The sequence below is a fragment of the Sciurus carolinensis genome, chromosome 1 (assembly GCF_902686445.1).
Source record: "Sciurus carolinensis chromosome 1, mSciCar1.2, whole genome shotgun sequence".
Lineage (NCBI taxonomy): Eukaryota > Metazoa > Chordata > Mammalia > Rodentia > Sciuridae > Sciurus > Sciurus carolinensis.
Genome location: NC_062213.1, coordinates 179,297,434 through 179,314,225, shown reverse-complemented (window position 1 = coordinate 179,314,225; position 16,792 = coordinate 179,297,434). Strand labels below are relative to the sequence as shown.

The 16,792-nt window shown below is 37.0% G+C and overlaps 1 protein-coding gene across 2 annotated transcripts in view; it reads left to right on the top strand.

The window, feature by feature from the left end:
* The window catches only part of Smap2 (small ArfGAP2), a 43,402-nt gene that overhangs the window by 18,043 nt on the left and 8,567 nt on the right, over window positions 1–16,792 (top strand). For both annotated transcript variants that reach the window (XM_047524031.1, XM_047524035.1), the window contains 4 exons: window positions 9,633–9,766; window positions 11,174–11,259; window positions 12,252–12,330; window positions 16,416–16,502. In XM_047524031.1, coding sequence (XP_047379987.1) covers window positions 9,633–9,766; window positions 11,174–11,259; window positions 12,252–12,330; window positions 16,416–16,502 — 386 coding nt within the window. The remainder of the gene's footprint in view (window positions 1–9,632; window positions 9,767–11,173; window positions 11,260–12,251; window positions 12,331–16,415; window positions 16,503–16,792) is intronic.

Here is a 16,792-nt window from a genome sequence, read left to right as displayed (position 1 = left end):
AAATATATTATTGGACCAGTTGAGAGCAGGTATTGTTTCTGAGAATTTAAAGGAAATGATTAGCGGAGCCGAGGAAGGCTGCTGCACCTGGCTGTAGAGATGTGCTTTATTTTGCCTTCTGTCCCCTTGACTGTTTTATTGCTTTGGGCTTTTATTCCTTTTTGTATTTCTTTTGTCATGGTATTTCATTTTGTGGCCCACCTGTTTCCAGGACTGAGCAAAGTCATGACAACGCCATTGTCTATAAGTACTGCTGACAACCCAAGAAAGATGAAGAATGTCTCCTTCTACTAGACCTCAGTCTGCCTCCCAGTTGATTTCCTAGTGATAGCCCTGGATGTCTTTTGAGAAAAGCCACTTTAACTATTTACTTAGGTTTAGATGTAGATCAACTATCACTTCATCATTGAGTACTCAACAGTGTTCTTTTTCTGGTTACCTGGTAGGAAGGTAAGGTTGCTTTGCTTCATTTCCACTGATGTCATAGCAGTCTAATTGCAACATCTGTTCTTGCTTTGATCTTCTGAATTAAGTTGGTTCAGTTGACTTGAATTTTGGTTGAGTATATGAGTAAGTGCTCTCTTTTGCTAGAATCACCAAACCTCTATTTTTATCTTGTGTACTTTGATACTTTACATAAATATGGGAGAAGTGAAAAAACAGTGTCAGGAGATAGAAACAACAGGAATTCAGATTAATGGTACTCAGCCAAAGGGATGCCTCTCTACTAATCTTTTCTGTCCAGTGGTAGAACCAACTACCTTTTGAAATGGTTCCTAACTGATCTAGCGTTCCATGAATCTGGTGGTCCCCTGTAGAAGGATTTCCTGCATTCACTTAGAGGTTGGACCTAATGGCTTTTAAGGTTCTTTCTACCTCTGTTTGATTTACTTCCTTCCTTGCTTCCTTCCTTCTTTCTTCTCTCTCTTTCTCTCACACAAAAGTTGCAAGTATTCTCCTGCTGAGCTACATTCCTAACCTCCCACCTCAGATTGTAAATACCTTAGCTTAGTATTATTAATCTTTTTTCTTTAATCAATCTCTGAAATATTTTAGTTTGCTTTGTTTGAACATTAGAGAACTTAACTTCTGCTTTTTCCCCCCCAAATGTGTGAATGTGGATAGTGTTTCTGACAAATGGAAACAACTTTCTTGCAAGGTGGCACAGATGGAAAGGACTTCTCTTGCAGAGCATTCTGAGAGCAGAGGTTGATTGAGCAAGCCCTTAGTTTGGTCTCATGGTTCCTTAAAAAGTTTTTACTTACTGTTTATTGTTATTTTGGAATAGGGAACTAGATGAATTCCCTTTTGTACAGATGGAAATAGGCTAGTAAACATACCTCTCAGCAGGCCTAAACTTCTCCAAGATGGTACTGGTGTTTCTGGGTGTTCTTTGCAGTGAGTCAGAGAATGGAGGCATATAAGGAGTGGAACAGAGGTAACTGGCCTTAGATTCACTCATAAATACTGCTTTTTTTTTTTTAAACTTTGGCTCCCAAATTTTGTGCAGAGTTAATAGAAGACTAAGTCAAGGAGAATTCACCTCTATTTTAAAATCAGTTTGATGTAGGTTCTTCCTCATGTACATGTCATATTTAAACCATTTTTCAATGCCAATTCCAGGCTCATAAGCTAAATTGATTAACTGTTTTAGGTTCATTAGTGCCTAAAATCTTCATAAATTGATTATCTCATTTTGCATTTTCAGCGCCATTGAATGTTAATCAGGAAGGGGCCTAAAAATTACCTACAAATCATCAATTAGAACTGTAGTAGTGGAAAGAACCAGAAGACTCATTGTTCCCCAGTTTACTATGTGGAATCATTTTTCTATAGCCCAGAGAGTTGATTACCTAGCCTCTGCCCCTATTCGGATTTTACTGTTTCTGGATATATTGCATTTGTTTTCACACAACCTTAATTGTTAGAAAAATTTCCCCCAGAGTATGCTAAAATCAACTTCTACTCGTTGGTGCCAAGTCTGCATTTGAAATTTCACCAAAGTAAACTCATCCCTCTTCTTTGTGAATGCTTAGCCTTTGAGGTGTTTGAAAACTACTTCTTCCTTCATGTTTTTTTTTTTTTTTTTTTTTTTTTTTTTTTTGCTGGTACTAGGGATGGAAACCAGAGCCTTGCTCATGTTAGGCTAGAGGTCTAGGTTAGAGCTCTAACACTGAACTTCATTCCCAGACTTTTTTACTTTTTTTTTTTTAGTTGTAGATGGTGGATACAGTACCTTCATTTTATTTATATATATGTATATATGTATATGTATATATATATATTAAAATATATGTTTTAGTTGTAGGTGAACATAATACCTTTATTTATTTATTTTTATGTGGTGCTGAGAATTGAACCCAGTGCCTCACACATGCTAGGCAAGCACTCTACCCCTGAGCCATACATAACCCCAGCCTCTTGAGACAGTGTTTCACTAAGTTGTCTGGACTAGCCTTGAATTTGTGATACTTCTGCCTCAGCTTTCCAAGTTGCTGGATTCCAGGCATGTGCCAATGTGCCCAGATCTGTCTTCATTTTTCAAAACAGAAAAAAATTATACACTTTGATGTTGCTCATTGTCAAATTCATTTAACAATTGCTTAGAGTGCCTCATCTGTTTGCCAGCATTGTGCTAAATATTTGGAATAAATGATGAGGAACGTGGTTCTTGCTTTTTAGAGCTTAAAGTTTGTCTAGAGCTTAGAGCAAGAGAGACCTATAAATAGCTAAGTTTAATAAGATATTACTAGAAGAACAAAGCATACAGATGACTTTTAGCCATAGAGAAGGTCAAGATTTATTCCATGGGAGGGATTCACAGAAGAGGTGACATTGGACTGGGTTTTAAAGTTTCCAAAGTAAGGAATGGAGGAGAAAACCATTCCTGGTAGGAAGAATGGTATAGGCAAAGAGGTATGAGTGTATGAGCACATTTCAGAATGAAGACTTGCTCAGCATGTGCAAATCACAGACTCTTCATAAGCTTTATGTGTCATGTTCAAGAGTTTCAATCAGTAAGGAGCCATGGAGTATTGTATTGTTTTGTCTTTAAAATTCTGTACCATTATTTCTCATTACAAAGTTAATACAAGCTCAGTGCATACAATTTAGGGCATATATAAACATACAAAATCCCATTTCCCAGAGATAATAGCATTTATCATTTTATATATATTCTTCTAGATATTTTTCCTGTGTATACATATATATTTGTTCATATTTTAAAGCAGAAGTAAAATTGTTTCATGTATAAAGTTTTAATACTGAATTAAAAAATTAATATATCATCGAGATATTTTTATCAAATAGAGAACTACAGGTTTTTTTTCCCTAAGGTATGGTGATATCATAATTCCTTTATGCAATATTGCTGTTTCTGCTTTTTTTTCTTTTCCTAGTACTTGGAATTGAACCCAGGACCTCACACATGCTAATAAGCAAGCTCTGAATTTCTGTCCAGCCTTCTAAATTTTATCTTGAAGCAGGGTCTCACTAAGTTGCCAGGCTGGCCTTGAGCTTGCCATCTTCCTGTGTCAGCCTCCCAAGTAGGTAGGATTATAGATATGTAGCTCCACACCTTGCTATTTCTGATTTTTATAGATATAATAATGAACATTTTGACATATTTCTTTATGTACCTGAACTGTTGTTACCTTGATGAATTTTTACAAGTGGTGGGGGTCAAAGAATTTGCTGAGCTCCAGGAATGGCAGTGAATGTCATAGATCTGGTCTCAGTTCTTGTGGTGTTTGTCATTTGGTGGGAAAGAAATGCCAAAGTTACACAAATAAATATAAATGTGGTACAAGTTGGAAAGAAAAAGTAAAGGACCAATGAAAGTTCATAACTTTTAAAAATCCTTATCTTTTAGTGATATAGCCTGAAGGTGGTGGTTAACTCTACTCTGCTCTTATGTTTGAAAATTTCCATAACTAAAATATAAAAAGCAAACGAAAGTATGGAAAAATGATTATAATTTGCAGATGTGAGGCCATGGAAAAGGCTCCTTTGAGGAAGAAACATTTCAGCTAAGACCCTTGTGATATATGGAAATTTACCAGGTTACAAGTAGTGGATGGTGTTAGGGAAAGAGCTTTATAGGGATGGGAGCAGCATGAACAAAGGTCAGAAGCCTAAGAGGCAGCATGCTGGTGCCTAGAGGAAATGAAAGAGGACTGTGTCACAGGAATTGAGAGTCTGGGGCTGTCCTATAGACATGGGCTAGAGATCTCCATGTCTTAAGGATTTTTTTTTTTTCTTTAATCCAACACCAAAAGAAAGAAACCTTCTATAGAAGGGTATTGTTGTTGAGATGGGGTCTCACTAAGTTGTTGCCCAGGATGGTCTCAGACTTGTGATCATCCTACCTCCACTCCCGAGTAATATAGAAGGGTTTTAAGCAGCAGAGTGACAACATGGCTTTAGATTCTTGAAAAACTCAAATTGGTTGTTTGGGTTTCACCGTGGGGGAGAAGAGAAGGCAAAAGTGGAGAGACATTTGATTATTGCACTGGTTCAAAAGAGTTTGGTGATTTTAGATCAGAGAAATAGTGATACAGATGGAGAGAAGACTGGTTTGACAGATATTTTGGTCTTGGTTATATAGGAGTTGAAGGAGAGAGAGGTTCCATATATGGTGTTTAAATTTATGGGGCTGGGGTTGTGGCTCAGTGGTAGAGTGCTTGCCTAGTATGTGTGAGGCACTAGGTTTGATTCTCAGCACCACATAAAAATGAATAAATAAAATAAAGGTATTGTGTCCATCTACAACTAAAATTTTTTTTAAATAAAAAATTTATGACTGATGCATTCAATGGGTGGGAGTGTAATTTATGAACATGGAGAAGAATGGAGGAAGAGCAGATTTTTTGGCAAGAGATTGAGAGTTCAGTTTGAAATATGCTATGCAGAAAATTTGCACCAATTTACATTTTTACCTCTGTGTGTGAGACTACACAGAAGACATACTCAGAGGTCTTCCTTTGTACAGATTTGTTTTTGATAGATTATTCTGGTGGGAATCTGGAGACCAATTAGTTGTTAATCTGAAAGCTTTTTTCCCCCCTGAATGAAGAATCTCATCTTTATTGTCTCTACCTTTCTAGCCTTAGTATTCAGCTGAGAGGGTACCTGGGACCTAAGAACTCAGTAAGTCACACTTAAGAGAATTAATGCTTATAGGTGAGAGATGGGAATGTCTAGCAGAAATCGATAGTTTCTGGAAGTTTCCATAATACATTCAGCATCCTGCCTGTTTAAGAACTTTTCAGTAGCTCCATGATGATGCCAAGTCAAAATATATGTAACCAGTCACCGGGCTGGTGCTTTCTACAGTTGATTTTTTTCCCCCCAGTGCTGGGAATTGAACCCAAGGCCTTGAATGTGGAGTATGTTAGGCAAGTTCTTTAGCACTGAGCTATCCCTCCAGGCCCAGTTTCTTAACTAATCAATCAAATCCATATACTTTTCCTAATTTTCACTGCTTTCTTTTTGCAGAGTGGCCACATGTTAATTTTAACATTGCTTAATGCTTCCTGAGCCTGCTTTTAGGGTCCTATTGAATATGTTCACTCAGCTGTGACCTTGTTCTAGTGTTGTGTTAATCAGCCACTACTAGTTTATTTCATTTATCTATCCTTTTTGCTTTCAGAATTATTTGGAATATTGCCTCTCAGAATCTCTTTTCATTTTCAATTTCAAAATACCTTTTGTTTTTTTTCTCTTTGATTATCATAACCAATATGTAGCAAACAATTGATTTATCTCTGCAAGTTCACTAGATGTTAGTAGGCTGACCTAGCAGCAGCAGTGCATATACTGTGGAATCCTAGCTCCCTCCACTAAATCTGGCAGCTCTGGGCCTTCTTCCTTTGTGTGCATAGTTGGGGGCATGGGCATAAGGGCAGAGAGGGGGCATGTAGCTGAGAAAGGGAACAGGTAGGGGTTTGGGTAGTGTGTTTGCAGATTATTTTGGGGTAAAAGAGGCTGCTTAGAATTTCATGTTTTCTAGAAAACTGAAAGTATGTCCATTCCATTAAAGTAGCCATTTTATTATATATGCATCTTACCATAATCTATACCATAATCATGGTCTATACCTTCAATATGCACAATAAAATTTGTTTAAAAGTAAAGAAGATATTAGATTCATTAGGTAAATTTCTTCTTTCTGATATATAGTCAATTTTGGTTTTGATATTCTAGGACCAGAACTCATTCCCATCTGTAGTGTTGCATAGAGTGTTAGGATATATGTATGAATGATTTACTGGACTCATATCAATAAAGTTGAATGGAAAGTGGGTTTTGGAAACCTCATTCTATACTATGTTCTTATATGTAGCTCTCATTCTTTATTGTCCCTCCCAAGTAGCTGGAGCCCAGCTCATATTATACTTTTAATCATATACCACTTACCCACTTTTTTAGCCATAAAAGTAACTGTCTCCCTCTACCCCTCAGATTAGCAATTAAACCCAACCCATAAATAACTTTTGTCTCGTATTTTTTGTCCTCTTCAATTTCAGAACCTTTTATGGATCATGCAGTTATTGACTAATAAATCTAATGACTCACAACTAGAAAAGACTGGGTATCTGGGATAGAAGTGTCACTGTTTCACTGGGAAAATATTGTAGGAGGGATGTCAGGTGATGGCTGTGTGGCGAGGGTGGGAGAGGTGTACAGGGCACAGTAGGCTCTTATCTGGATTTTCATGAAAGGACATTTGCTGAGGTATTTCTGTGCTGAGGCCTGGTCAGGGGCTCCAGAGCATCACTTCCTAGTCTCGCATACCTCAGGGGCAAAAAGACTAAATACTCTGGAGGATCTAAAGAAATTCCTTGGGCTGGGGAGATAGCTCAGTCGGCAGAGTGCTTGCCTTGCAAGCACAAAGCCCTGGGTTCGATCCCCAGCACCGCAAAAAAAAAAAAAAAAAAAAAAAAAAGAAATTCCTCACTGTGACAGTGGCTTAGGTGAGTGGGAATTGCCTTCTCCGGATTTAGGGCCAGGAAGCAAACAGCATAACATTCTATAGCTAACTTCTGTTGGCCTTTTTTTTTTTTTTAGCTGGTAGTACTGGGGATTGAACCTAGGGCCTCCCATGTGCTGGGTTAGTGCTTTGCCACTGAGCTCCACCCCCAAGTCCTCCACAGCTAACTTTTAATTTTTTATTTGTTCAGTTGGTTATATATGACAGTAGAATGTATTTTGACATATTAAACATACATGGAGTATTACTTCCCATTCTTGTACTTGTACATGAAGTGGAGTTTCACTGGAGCATAGGAAAGTTATGTCCAATTCATTCTACTGTCTTTCCTATTCCCACCCCGCCTTCCCTTCATTCTGCTTTGTCTAATCCAGTGAACATCTATTCCGCCACCACTCCAGCCCTTACTGTTATGTTAGCATTCACGTATCAGAGAGAACATTCAGCCTTTGGTTTTTTGGGACTGACTTATTTCACTTAGCATGATAGTCTCCAGTTCCATCCATTTGCCAGCAAATGCCATAATTTTATTCTTCTTTATATTTCCACAGCTATCTTTTAATGAGTATTTTTGACCTTTGACTTTGTTAGCGAACAAGTACATTTTAACTATCTTATCATGAGTTCTAGCCTATAGAATCTAGAGCAAAGGAAAAATGTTAAAGAAACATGAAATATTAACTTTTGGTCCCATTTTAAATCTTATATAACTAAGATCTAATCAGAGTTCTGAAAACTATTACTAAAAATAGATATATAACATCCCAGGAAGCCTCATTAATATTTGCTCAGGTTTTTCATTTTTCATTTTTAAAACACCCCACTACCTGAAGACAAGTATGTGATCTTCATGTTTACTAGTTACATGGAAAACTGACTGCAAATCCATCTAGGAATCTGAGCAGATTAAAGATCTTTGTAGAAGATAGATCTTAGCCTGTTGAGATAATAGCAATGAGGGGCTGGGGCGGTAGCTCAGTGGCAGAGCACTTGCCTAGCATGTGTGAGGTGCTGGGTTTGATCCTTAGCACCACATAAAAATAAACAAATAAATAAAGGCATTCTGTCCATCTACAATACAAAAATGGAAAACTTAAAAAAAAAAAAAGATAGTAATGAGAAGGTATTGGAGGGCTGGGAATATAGCTCAGTTGGTGGAGTGCTTGCTTCGCAAGCACAAGGCCCTGGGTTCCATCCCCAGCACTGGGGGAAAAAAAAAGAGAGAAGGTATTGGGTAAAATTTCAGGCAGAGAACACCACCTGGTGGCGATAAGGAGAATTTGAGCCTTCATATATTTATTTGTACTATTAGTCATAGTAAATGAGTGCTGTTTGTCAAAAAATTGTATTATTTGTAATAATCATGGATTCAAATTTATATGAATGGTTTTTGACACAGGAGTTTAGCATTCCTTCATTGAAAGTGCTGTCAAATGCCACAGGCTAACCAAATAATTATGTCCCACCTATAGAACTGCAGTCATGTTCCAAACAGGTCCTGTTCATCTGTGAAGAAAATCAATTAGTGTCTTTTCATCTCTTTATTGCAACCTCTGATTTTAACATCATGCATATTTTCTGTGGAAAAATGGAAAAGGAAATATTTCAGATTTTCAGTATGTCTTTGATAGGTGTCATGTAAAAAGTAAGTCACTTTTTCCCCCTGTATAAAAATTATGAAGAGAGGTTTGAGAATTTTCCAGAGTGATTATTAGGGTGAGCGAAGTTGGCAGGGGATGGGAGATTCTGTAAGTTTATTAAAATTTGTTTCTGAGATTTTTCTTTTGTTCTAATAAGCATCTAAATAATTACATCTAAAAGCATCTAAATATTTGACAGTTTTGAATCTAGATAATTCTGTAGTTGGGTGAAGTGGGGACATCAGCCCAAGAATCTTATTAAGGATCCTATTAAGTTAATGTGGATGCATATTTTATAGGCCTTCAGGGGATGAGAGGATAAACAGAGTTTTCCATTTCAGGTTGAACCTTGGGCTGGCATGCCATATCTGTATCTTTTTTCCTAGTTGGAAAACTGATTCCAGGCCCAGCACCTTGCAGAGTCTCTTGGGGGAGGACTGTTCATGTAATGTGCCAGGCTAAATAGAATGTGTCATACTTTGCACTGCTCTCCCAGGATTTTTCTTTATGTAAGTGGCAGCATATTGTAATTTTGCATTTCAACACTTATCAGTGTTGAAAACTGTTCCATGCCTAAATGCCCACATGTCATATAATTTCATTTATATTAAATTCCAGAATTGGCAAATTCATCAAGACAGAAAGTAGGTCTCTGGGTGCCAGGGACTGGGAAGTAATGGTTGGGAGTAGTGGGAGTACCTGCTAATGGGTTTGGAATTTCTTTTGGATAATGAAAATATTCTGGAATTAGTATGATCATTATATGACTATGTGAACATACTAAAAACTATTGTACTCTACACTTAAAATTTTTACACTAAAAAAAAAAAAAAAGCTGATCCATGGAGGGATGAACCAAGTTATCTAGTAGATGATTGTGGTCAATATTCTTTCACTTTCATTTTAGCAGAAATTTTGCTTGATAGTCTAACTCTGGCATCTTGGGCCTTGAATGTTGTTGTAATTTGACTTGACTGTCCTGTTCCTGACCTTCACAGGGCCACGATGGGCCTCCTGGAACATTGGCGTGTTTATCTGCATTCGATGTGCTGGAATCCACAGGAATTTGGGGGTGCACATATCCAGGGTAAAATCAGTTAACCTCGACCAGTGGACTCAAGAACAGATTCAGGTACTTACACAATTGAGAGAGTTTGCTGCTCCCATATATCTATGTAAAAGTAGTTCCAGATGAGTGTCAGTCAAACTGGGCACAAAGATGAAGATAAGGGAAATTTTATTTGTTAAATATTTATCTCAAATTTTTGTACCTTAATAGAGGAACTTTTAATATTTCTATTTAAGACGCCGGGTTAAGATGCCTTTATTTTACTTATTTTAAAATATACTCTACAGTCTAGGTCCCCATGTGTCCTTGAAGGTATTAAGAAGGATCTTTGGATTACTTTCTAAGACCCTTGGCATTTGCATGTCTAACCTTTGTAGTTTTATGTATAGACATTCACTTAAAAAAAAACCAAAAACCTTCTGGACTGGGAGTGCTTCCCCTGCGTTTAATCCCCAGCACTGCAAAAACAAAACAACAAAATAAAAACCATCCAAAATCATAGAATTATAGTAATATTTTATTGCTAAAATCTTATTTACCATTAGCTTGGTGGTCTGGTAGTGACTTGAATTAATGAGTTCAGCTGGCCTAAGATCTGCATTCTTGATGTAACTTCATTATTTTTTGTTCCCTTTTTACATTGAAGTGCTTTAATTAATATAAGTTGTTGTTATTCTCTTCTTCTTCTCCTCCTCCTCCTCCTTGCATTTTTAATTATACCTTACTGTATTTTATGAAGGAAATTATGTATCATGGAGGTATCTGTGAATTTGAAGATTTAGAAAACTCTTAGGATTTAGCTTTCACAGTTGTTAAGGGTTCCTTTTGAAAAGCCTAATGGGAGTTGGCCATGGTGACGCACACCATGTAATCCCAATAGCTCCAGACTCTGCGGCAGGAAGATCACAAGTTTGACGCCAGCCTCAGCAAGGTAGAAGGCCCTAAGCAATTTAATAAAATCCTGTCTCACAATAAAAAATAAAAAGTGCTTGGGAAGTGTCTCTGTGGTTAAGTACCTCTGGGTTCAATCCGTGGTACCCCCTATCACTCTCCCCCCAAAAAAACCCAAGCCTAGTAGGAAACACACATTGACTTGTTAATAAAGCTGAATAGGTTAACTAATAGCATAAGCTCAGAATTGTAACACCCATTATTGCCTGCCAAGTAGACATTTTGATTGTTAGCTATGCATCTTGGAATTTCAAATAACATCTTGAATTATTACTGAATTCAATGAATCTTGGCAGACAAATCTTTCCATAAAAGGTACCCATGGAGAGGGGAGTCTGTGGGGGCAAGTGATTGGAATTCCTAGTAGGATAGAAAGAATACTGGATTGGAAACCAGAATACACAGGTTTAAATCTTGGTTCTGTCACCCTTTAGATTGGTTCTTCAACTAAAGTATTGGATGAGAAGTTTTTCTTTCCCAATCTGACATTCCCCATTTCTACATTTTCTTTGATTGCAGTGCATGCAAGAGATGGGCAATGGAAAGGCAAACCGACTTTATGAAGCATACCTTCCTGAGACTTTTCGGCGACCTCAGATAGACCCGTATCTTTTCTGGAGCAATTTAGAAGGCTGGTGATACTTTGATGTTTGGGAGAGTTAGACAAAACTCAAAGCCTTTGACCTGAGGGGGCCATCTCCATTTGGATTAGTTAAAGGCATGGGTTTTCTTCTCTCCTGCAATCAAGACAGAAAAAGTACATGTCTTCTTGCCGATGTTGGAATTATATGTAGTTTCAGATGGGGAAGAATCAGGAATTAAAACTGCAGTGATTTCACCGTGAGTTCTTCCATAAAGTGACTTCTCTGCTAGTTTTTGGGTTACTGAAACTATTGTTTGATAAGAAGAATAGTTTACTATGCTCTGTTGAACCCTGGCATTCAGCAAAACTGTCATTCATTTTTATTGTGTTCTTCTGTCTTGTGTGAAAGAATTAACCTTTGTTGACCAGCTTATCAATAATGTTCTTTATCCATCTCTTCAACAGGGGACAGCACCTAGATGTAAAACCAAATCTTATGAAGGTGGTGCTTCTCAAAGTGTAGTTTGTAGACCACTTTTAGAGTTTGCTTTTTGGTGATTGTAGCTAGAACCTGTTAAATGTAGATTTGGGACCCTGTAGAAGACCCACTGATCAGGACCTGGCAATGGGGCACAAGTGTTTATATTTTTGAGGAGGACATAGTTGCTTTTGCTTGAAGTCTGTTCATCTAAGGGCTTTAAAAGAGATAATTGATTGTTTCCCCAGTATCCTAGATCAACCACAGGCCCCTCTGATGACAGTGTGAAGGTTAATTCCACTTGCTGCTGTCATCACTTTAAAGAGAAATCATAGGCAATGATGATTCCCTGTAGTAGCCTGAAGAAGGCATAACATTTCAAGATTTTGGTCAGGGAAACTGTTTGAGGAGGCAGGAGTTGTAGGGAAATGCAGGAGGGCAAGAGGAGAACAATACTTTGTGGGATACAGATTAACCTTTTATGTTCTTACTCTAAGATACACTTATTTGATTCATCCTTAATAAGCTTTTTGCAGAGCTGTTGAGGGATTTATTCGAGACAAATATGAGAAGAAGAAATACATGGACCGAAGTCTGGACATCAATGCTTTTAGGGTTGGTTGTAAATCTTTCAGGTTTTATTCATAATGTGTTATTTGCTTACTAATCAGGCTGGGGAAGAATTTGACAAACTGCTGCCAAACTATTCTAAAACCATCACTTAGGGCTGGGGAGATAGCTCAGCTGGTAGAGTGCTTGCCTCCCAAGCACAAGGCCCTGAGTTCGATCCCCAGTACCGCAAAAAAAAAAAATAAATAAAAAAAAAATAAATAAATAAAACCATCACTTAAAAAAAGCAAAAGTAGGGCAGGGGTTTTGGCTCAGTGGTAGAGCACTTGCCTAGCAAGTGTGAGGCACTGGGTTTGATCCTCAGCACCACATTAAAAACATAAATAATATAAAGTTATTATGTTCATCTATAACTAAAAATATTAAAAATGCAAAAGTAGAAAAAAGCCAGTTACTGAGTAAAGACCGTTAGATATCATGGAACAAACTTTTGCCTCAGCGATGGGGAGGACAAACCACCAGTGAATTCTCTGCATTGTTCTGTATTTAGAAGATATTAGTGATTCTTAGTTCCAAATTATTTCTTGAAGTGGACACCTTGGGCATAGTAGGTTAAGTAGAATAATTTGCATGTACAAGTATGTGTGTATATATATCAGTATATATGGACACACATATACTTTTTTCTTCTGTAAGTGAAGTCAACAGAAGCAGGTATAATTAAATCACCAGTTTCTTTCAGTTTGACCAACATATAATTCCCCCATTACCTGCTAATGACCAGTGTGTTGGTGGTCTGATGGTCAGTGGAACCTCTTCTTCTTCCCTTTCAGAAGGAGATTGACTACCAGTTTTCAAGTACACATTCATCCAAGGAATGGTTAGGGCCTGAAACAGTGTGTGATAACACATAGAAGCAAATGCAACATGATTTCTGGAAGAAGAAAATATGCCTGAATAATGGAAACTAAGGAGAAGCAATAAATATGACCATTCAGATGTTTAAACAGCCTTGACAAGATTCTATAGTAAATTCTTTTAGGAATAATTAACTGTTTCTCTAACTATAAAAATATAGTCTGGGATTCACCAGTTCTAGCACAGTTCCTATCTATCTTCTAGTTATTTATTTTAGTGGATGATAGAGTAGCTAGTGGAATCACTAAGTTTGCATGGGGCTCTCAAAGCCCTTCCAGGTAATTAAAACTTAATTTAGTTGGAACCAGCCCCAGATTGATCTTTGGAAGCTGTGTGAAAGGGGTGTTAACTAGTAGGTGAATTTCAACACAGGCTTACAGGTAAGTACAAGGTGTTACATGTAGTTAGGGAAAAAGTAATTCCTTCCTATCTTAATATGAAGGACTCTTACTTCACAGTCATCCAGAAAAAAGATTTGTCAGTTATCTTAACTGTTCTAAGAAGGAATTAACCCAGTGAACAACTATAGCTCGGATAGCATCATCAAAAAGGGTTTAGAACTAAAGTACACACATTTCCTTTTATTTGTAGAAAACTATGGTCTGTCTGCCAAACTCTTCATTATTCCTGAAATATAAAATCAGATGAGGTGAGAAAAGAGTATCTGAGGTAATTCAGAGGATGGAGGAGGAGGGAAGGCTTGCTGTGTGAAGACAGTCATTCAGTGTTCCTAATTACATTGCTAGCCTACCATACCCATGAAAACAAGCCTTTTTACTTATTGGATGTTTTCTCTTGGAAAGGAAATGCCTCCCGTTTACCAAAAAACTATTTCAGAATTTTTTTATTTGATGTGCTTAATTTTTATGTTCTTATTGAAGATTTTTATGCCAAGAATTTGCTAAGTGAGAACATTTAAGTTCAAGCAAAAAGAGACTGGCTTTTGAAATGAGAATTCTGTGGTGTTTTGTTTTGTTTGTTTTTGTGGTGCTGGAGATTGAACCTTGTACATGCTTAGGCAAGTGCTCTACCACTGAGTCACATCCTTAGCCAAGTATCTGTTTTTAATAGATAAAGCATTTTCAACATCAAGAAATATTCTGTATTAAAATGCCATACTATATATTAAAAAAAGTGTATGTGTCATGATTATCAAATTATTTTTACAGAAAATATGAATATTAAAATGAAAATTTCACACATATTTTATTTATTTATTTTTTTTTTTGAGACCAGGGATTGAACCCAGAGGTGCTTAACCACTGAGCCACATCCCCAGCCTTTTTTTGTATTTTATTTAGAGACAGGATCTCACTGAGTTGCTTAGGGCCTCACTAAGTTACTGAGGCTGGCTTTGAACTCTTGAACCTCTTGCCTCAACCTCCTAAGCTGCTGGGATTACAGGTGTGTGCAACCATGCCTGGCTTATTCTCACCATCTTTATTAACGATTATCATCTTGGTGTATCTCCTTTTTTTCTGTGTAGGAGACTTAAAATCTAATATGGGAGCTAGGAATGTAGCTCAGTGGTAGAGCACTTGCCAGTATGCTCATGGTGCTGAGTTCGATCTCTAGCACCAAAAAAACCCCCAAAACTCTCCAAAAGCTAGTTATGTATAATGTCTCTTATTTTTATTCCACTTGACTTCTGTTATACATAACACAGCATACATTTCTATGTTACTTATTGAATATCTTTTCTTAGTGATTAGGCAAATCAGTTTCTTTTACTATTCCCTTCTGTGATATAAAGATGGCTATTTAAGTTTTTCTTTAGCATAAATAATTCTGGGATGAATATCTTAGTACAAGTAACTTTTTTCATAGTTTTGATTATTTTCTTAAGATCCATTGCAAGATATGGTATTATCTAGGTCAGATAATTTCAATACTTGTCTCTTCATACTTTTACCGATGTACTTCCAAAAGTTGTACCATTTTACACTGTCTTCTCAGCATGGTGTAAGAGTGCTGGTTTCACTTATTTCGCTCAGCACCATGCTTTCAAGTTCCATCAGTTTTCCTGAAGATGACATAATTTCATTCTTCTTTGTGACTGAATTGTATGCTTATACTGTTTTCTTTGCCCATTTATCCACTGGGATATTTCTGTAGTTCACCTATTGTGAATTTTGCTGCTCTAAACATGGGTGTGCATATAGTACTATAGTGTGCTGGCTTTTAATTCTTTGGGGTACATACCAAGGAGAGGTATTGCTGCGTTATATGGTGGTTCCATTCCTAGTCTTTTGAGGAATCTCCATACAGATTTCCATAGTGGTTGTACTAATTTACAGTCCCACCAACACTGTATAAGTGTTCCTTTTCCCCCACATCCTCTCCAGTATTTATTATTATTTGTATTCTTTTGCTTTTGGGGATTGAACCCAGGGGTGCTTAACCACCAAGCCACATCCCCAGCCCTATATATATATATATTATATATATATATTATATATATATAATATATATATTATATATATTATATATTATATATATTATATATATTATATATATTATATATATTATATATATATATATATATTTTATTAGAGACAGGGTCTCACTGAGTTGCTCAGGACCTTGCTAAGTTGCTGAGGCTGGGTTTGAACTCGAAATCCTCCTGCCTTAGCCTCCTGAGTTACTGGGATTATAGGTATATGCCACTGCACCCAGCTTATTGTTTGTATTCTTGACAAACATGCTTGTATTCTTTTTTTTAAATTTTTTTAGTTGTAGATGGACATAATACCTTTATTTTATTTACATTTTTATGTGGTACTGAGTATCAAACCCAGTGCCTCACACATGGTAGGCAAGTCCTCTACCGCTGAGCCACAACCCCAGCCCAACATACCTGTATTCTTAAGGTTATTTTGTGGTTCTCTTTTCCAGTTAGGTGTTTATTTGATGTTAAAATGTGACCAGTAACTTTATAATTTGCGAAAGTATTATAAAGTTGCCTCTGAAAGTAACAAAAACTGAGGGATTTCCTAATATTTTATTTTTGACATGCTTTTTGGTTCTATACAGGCAACTCATGCAGGACACCCTAATGAAGATACTATAGTTTTTTTTTTCTTTTTTCTTTAGAATTCCCTAATTGTTTCATTAGGGACTTTTGGTGTCCTTTGTGAACATTTAGGATTATAGTTTATTGAATTATTAGTCACCATGGGGCTTGTGTTCATTGTCTTGTCAAATCTTTCTAGAAAGAGAAGGATGACAAGTGGAAAAGAGGAAGTGAACCAGCTCCAGAGAAAAAAATGGAACCTGTTGTTTTTGAGAAAGTGAAAATGGTAAGTGGGAAAGTCCTTGCCCTATGTGATTGATCAAGTGTGTGTTTATATATGGAGGGAGGGGCCTCATGGCAGGCAGGTGGGTTTGATACCATATTGTACCTTTGTACCTGGAGTAAGGGGCTTCACATTTAGATCAGATCACCTACTGCCATTTCTGCTTCTTGCCCATTGCCTGTTGTTGCCTGAAGTGTTCTCTTTGAAGCTAGATGGAAGCTTGGAAACTGCATCTGTCTCACCTAAGCATAAGCCATGTTCCATGCTAGAATGACATGGCTGCATGGCAGCTT